General features: G+C 59.7%; 1 protein-coding gene across 1 annotated transcript; it reads right to left on the reverse strand.

Annotated features, from left to right (window-relative positions):
• Positions 1-623: 623 nt before the first annotated feature.
• Positions 624-4,403, reverse strand: SLC32A1 (solute carrier family 32 member 1; the record flags this gene model as incomplete). Its single annotated transcript, XM_081292785.1, has 2 exons — positions 624-1,811; positions 4,011-4,403. 2 exons carry the CDS (start codon positions 4,401-4,403, stop codon positions 624-626), a joined length of 1,581 nt encoding a protein of 526 aa, XP_081148911.1.
• Between the last annotated feature and the right edge of the window lie 1,002 nt (positions 4,404-5,405).

Consider the following 5,405-nt stretch of genomic DNA (forward strand, 5'->3'; position numbering starts at 1 on the left):
CTTATTCACCACGAGCACACCACACGCACAGTAGAACAGTTCCACGACCTGATAAATTGCACAAGATGGGTTTGGATTCCTGAAAACCGGAGGCAAACCGGCCCCGTCGCGGCTTCTCCCGGCTGCGCCGAAGGAAATCGCCCACCCGAAATGAATTTCCCGGTCCAGCCTTTCTGGCTGCAATGTTGAAATGTCTCGGGAATGGGAAGCGCTCTTGCTGGAAATGGCTGGACGCTGTAGATTCCGAGCACTGGATGGCTATGAAATGTCCCCCCAAGGTCAAGTTTCTGCGCCTGCGAGCTGCACCCCTTCTTCCTCCCTTCCCACCCGCCTCAGTAATAGGAACTAAAGTGTCGGGGCCCCTCCGCTGAAACAGAAAACCTGCCCACAAATGCGCCCCGCCTTCCCCCAATCCAGGGTGTTGTGGAAAAGAAAGGACAACAGAAACGCAGACGCGATGGATCGTGGATCCCTATCCCCTCCCACCCCCCCATCCCCGAATAATCAGAAACTAGGAACCAGAGATGTTTAAAGCTTGGCTTCCCAAGCGCGGCGGCACGGCGCACGCGGCTGGTGGGAGTAGGTTGGGGGCGGGGCGGGAGCGCCGGGATCCCTCTCGCGCCCTAGTCCTCCGCGTTGGTTCGGTAGGCCTCGATGAGGCCCTCGAGGGAATGCACGAAGCCAGACACACTGCAGATGCCACCGATGACGAAGATGGCGACGTCGAAGAAGACTTGGTGCCACAGCAGCTTGCGCCAGAGCAGGCGCAGGTGGAAGAGGCTGGGCAGCAGGAAGCAGAGGCCGGCTCCCGTGAGGCTACCGGTGAGGCCCATGAGCAGAGCGAAGTGTGGCACATAGATGGCCATGAGCAGAGTGAAGACGACAAGCGCGCAGCGCAGCGTCAGCCCCCAAGACTTGAGGCGCCCGTCGCCTCCGTAGCAGGCGGGGAAGAAGGCACGGCTGCCTTCTTGGAAGAGCGACTTCTCCAGCACCTCGACAGCAGCGAAGAAGGGAAGCGGGTAGGACAAGAGCGCCTTGGCCACCAGAAAGATGTTGACCACAGCGCGGATGGAGCCGGGCAGGTTATCCGTAATGACCTCCTTGGTCTCGTCGGCCCAGGTGAGGTAGGCGACCAGCGCGAAGAGGCCCTTGAGCACGCAGGCGGCGATGTGCGTCCAGTTCATCATGCAGTGAAACTCGCTGGGCTGCTGCATGTTGCCCTCGAGCGAAGGCAGGAAAATCTGCGACGTGTAGCTGAACACGATGATGCCAATGGAGATGGGAAACTTCTTGACATCAATATAGAACTTGACCTTCTCCCAGGCCCAGTCACGCGCTCGCGATAGGCAATAAGCTATGACCAGGATATTGATGACGAAGTGGGCCAGAGTGCACAGTAGACTGAATTTGGACACAGCCTTGAGGTTCTTCAGGAAAGCGCAGGGCAGCAGCACGGCTGTGGCAATGATAGACCAGGACTTCTGCGACACGGGCAGCCCCGGGAAGCTGTTGTACATGAGGTTGCCGCTCACCACCACATAAAGGATGCAAGTCATCACCAGCTCAATGATCTGCGCCACGTTGACCACGCGGCCGCCGAGTGTGGGGAAGCGCGGCGCGCAGCATGCGTTGGCTATAGCCACGTAGGAGTCCCGCACTCGCACAACCTCGCCGTCCTCGTTTTCCTCATACAGGCACGCGATGAGGATCTTGCCGGTGTAACAGCACACCACCGCGGCGAAGATGATGAGGAACAACCCCAGGTAACCGCCGTGTAGGATAGCGTAGGGTAGGCCCAGCACGAACATGCCCTGTGGAATGGAGAGGCAACCAGACCCCGATGCTCACAGTCAGCCTCGGATGAAGGGCCCTGGGGGGTGTGGCTTAAAGCTGTCGCAGGGGGGCGCTAAGGAGAATGAAAATTATGCCTAAACTGCTGAGAGACTGAGGGTAGAGCAGCACGGGGGGGGGGGGGGGGGGGGTAAGGGGGCCTAATGGTGAGCCTGGGTGTTGAATCCAAGATGGACAGGGAGGTGTTTAAGGATGGAACCGAGAAGAAAAGATGGACTAATGGCTAGGAGGAATGTAGAGATACTGGGTAATAGTTCTTGGGGATAGAAACAGGGGACCGGTCAGAGCCAAGAGGAGTTGAGAATCTGGAAGGAGCATAGTCAGAGAAAAGGAGATTAAAAAGGTAGAAAGCTGGGCCTGAGCACAGGATTTAAGGTGGGGCTGGAGTGGGGTGCAGGCTAACAGGGAAGCGGGATGTCTACGGAAGACCAAACCAGAGAAGGAACAAAGCAGCAGTGGAAAGAATAGGGGGCACAGACGAAGAGGGACTGGAAGTGAGGCGAAGCCACAGGGAAGCAAAAATAGAGGGTGTCCGTGTTTGGGGGAGAAAGGAGGTGGGATTGGAAATAGGGAGCCTTAGGACAAAGTGCAGCCGGTTGGGGCGGGGGAACTAAATGGAAGTAGTAGAGCAGGGCAGGGAGCCTGGCTGCCCTAAAAGCTTGGGCGCAGTGGGAAAGCCAAATCAATCTGGAGGTCTAGAACCAGAATCCATGAGGTGGGGCAAGCCAGGTTGAGGAAGCAGTTTAGAATCCACCTGGAGAAGAAAAGCTAACGAAATCTGGGGTCCCGGAGGCCTGCGCACCTCCAGCCTACAATCCTGGCCTCTCTCCAGGCCTATCTAACGGGCCCTTGAAAGACGCTCAGGAGGAAGGCACAGGCGCCTGGAGACCACCAATGCGGGCGCCGCCCCCCAGCCTGTCCCTATTCTGTCAAAGCTGTGTCCACCGGCTTTGGAGAGGGAGGCGCTTCAGTTCGGCCCACCCAGAAGTCCCGCTGAGCCTGTGACAGGGAGCAACCTCGCCGAGGACTTTCGCCCCTGGGAAACCTATGTTCTGCAATTCAACGAAGGTTCGCTCCGGGGCGCCACGGGGCCAAGCCACAGAGCACAGACGCTCTTGGAACTGAGGCCTCCTCAGTCCCTGAAGTAGGGACCTGCCAGCCCCTGCCAGTTCCCGGGGTCGTTGTGAGGACTCCTAACCTCTCAAGGGAGACTAGCGCCGCCTGGTGGGGAATGGGGATGAGGGGTTAGAGTAGGAGGACCAGGTAGGCAGCCTAGTGCAGGGCCTGTTCTAAAGCTCTGGAGGAGGCTTCACTAGGGTCGTCCGAAGGGGCTGACCACTTCTTTTACGGTGCAGCCGGGATTTCGGCCGAGAGGGGCTAGTGAATGTGCAGCCCGGCAGCGTGGAGTGACGCGGGCCATATATGCTTGTGGACATACTTGTGTGCGTTCCTAGGTGTTTGCCTTTAATGTCTCCAATAGGGCTGTCACGGAGGGAGCAGACTGGGTCCTGTGTGCATGAACGTGTGCTGGCGTGTGCACGTGTTATGTTTGTACGAGTGTGTGTATGCTTGTATGTAAAGGTATGTGCTTCCGTGTGTGGGAGGGTGTAGAGATGTACGCAGGTCTATTTGGGATAGTCCTGTGATCTATAAATAGATGCGTGTCGCGTGCGCTTTTGTTCGTGGGGAGGGGGACTATGTACGTGTGCAATCTTACGGCGTGTGTCAGAAAAGGAGACTCCCGGCGCAGCTATTTCCCCCTCTCTTTTCATCCCGAAAATGAAGCTGTGAATCCATTCCGGAGTCCAAAGCAATAATACTCTTCCCTCCAATCCTGATTTTCTTTCTACCTCATCCCTCCCCGACCCCACCCCCACCCCTGTTTCCTATGGTCTCTCGATGTGTCTCCCACATCAGCCAAAGCTGTCCTGCAGCTGAAGCGGTGGGAAGTGGTGCGAATCAGGGTGGGAGACATCATCTAAGGGCGTAGATCTCTGCGCAAGGCTAGGAGGTCTAGGGGAAAGGGAGATAGATTCTCGGGCACTGGAGAAGGTATCGCAAGCTAGATCACCGCAGGATTTGTGTGGGAGCAGAGCCTGATACTCAGAGGTGGGTGGGGGTGGGATGCGGGCAGGCGCAGATGGGAATCCCGCGCTCACCTGAATGGCGTTGGTCACGTTCCAGCCCGCTTCCCACGCCGTGATCTTGGGCTTGTCATGACCCCCGAACTCTCCACCAGCCCCTACTGCCTGGTCCTTAGAGCCTGAGGGCGGCAGCGGAGCGCCGCCGCCGCGTTGGTAATGGATGTCTCCCTCGACGGGCGGTTCGGCGCCCTCGTCCCCACAGGGCTCGCCTTCGGTTTTCAGGATGTCCATCTGCAGGCCTTGACGGTGCTCAAAGTCTAGGTCGTCGCAGTGCGCGAAGCCCACGGCCTCCTCGTCCGTGGCCGCCTGAAAACCCATCCTGGCAAACATGCCACTCACCTTGGCCTGGGACTTGTTGGACACGGATGTGGCCACATTGGACAGCTTGCTGCGGAGCAGAGTGGCCATGGCGGCGGCCGGGCCCGGAGGAAAAGACAGAAGGGACGGGAACGCGGTGGGCGCGCGTCAAGACCGCGAGGGCCAGGGGGCGCGAGGCCGCTATCTGTTCTTGCTCTCCCCACTGCGCCCCGGGGCGCTCTGGCTCATGACCCTCTCAGCTGCCGTTTGAGGCTCTCTCGGGGCCAGACCCTGCAGGCTAGCAGCAGAACTGGCCGAGCGGCGGCGACGGCGACTAGTGCACTGCGGAGCTGCTGCCGGGCGCAGGCTGGGCTGCGGAGGGAGGCGGCGGCGGCGGCGGCGGCGGCGGCGGCAGCGGCGTCAGAGCAGCTACGCGAGGCTGGCGCGGCGCCCCCACCCGTGCGCAGCCCAATGCGCTCCCGCCCCTCGGAGTCAGGCGGTGCGGGGGTGGAGGTTGGCAAGGGGAAACACCCCGAGGTAGGGGGCGTGAGGAGAGGGTCAAGGAGAAGGGACTGGAGGCACGAAGGGATTTAGAAGTGAGTCGGGGGCAGAAGGGCGCCCTTGGGAAGGCGCCGGAGGGAGCCCGCGAAAGGGAGCATAGAAGGAGGGGTGGGGGCCGAAGTGCTGCATTTCTGGAGGAGGTGCTAAGCTCCGATCCTGGCCCTTCCCACCCAGCCGCCGCAGGGAGGGAGGGGTTCAGGGTGGGCAGATTCTCCCGGTCCCTCCGCCCCCGGACCAACCGTCTTGAGTCCAGGAGCTGGGCGGCCTCAGATCCTCGCTTAGAGCTGATCTGGGCACCCAGAACACCAGCAGGACAGTTACTGGTCTCTGACTGAGCGGACCGTCCCGGCATCGGTGTGTCTCCCTGGCATCCAACAGTCGCTCTTAAACCTGGCCACTAATGCCTTTTCGAGACAGAAGTGATGGGCACGGATCGCTTGCTCTCAAGGATGCTCAGCCTGGGTTCGGTCACCTGAATTGTTTGTTCCCGTCCAGGGACTCCGCGATGGAAGCCATTCGGCAGATTATTCGCTACTAATCACTCTCCAAGTG

This window comes from Spermophilus citellus, assembly GCF_964194105.1.
Source record: "Spermophilus citellus genome assembly, chromosome: 4".
In the NCBI taxonomy this organism is placed as follows: domain Eukaryota; kingdom Metazoa; phylum Chordata; class Mammalia; order Rodentia; family Sciuridae; genus Spermophilus; species Spermophilus citellus.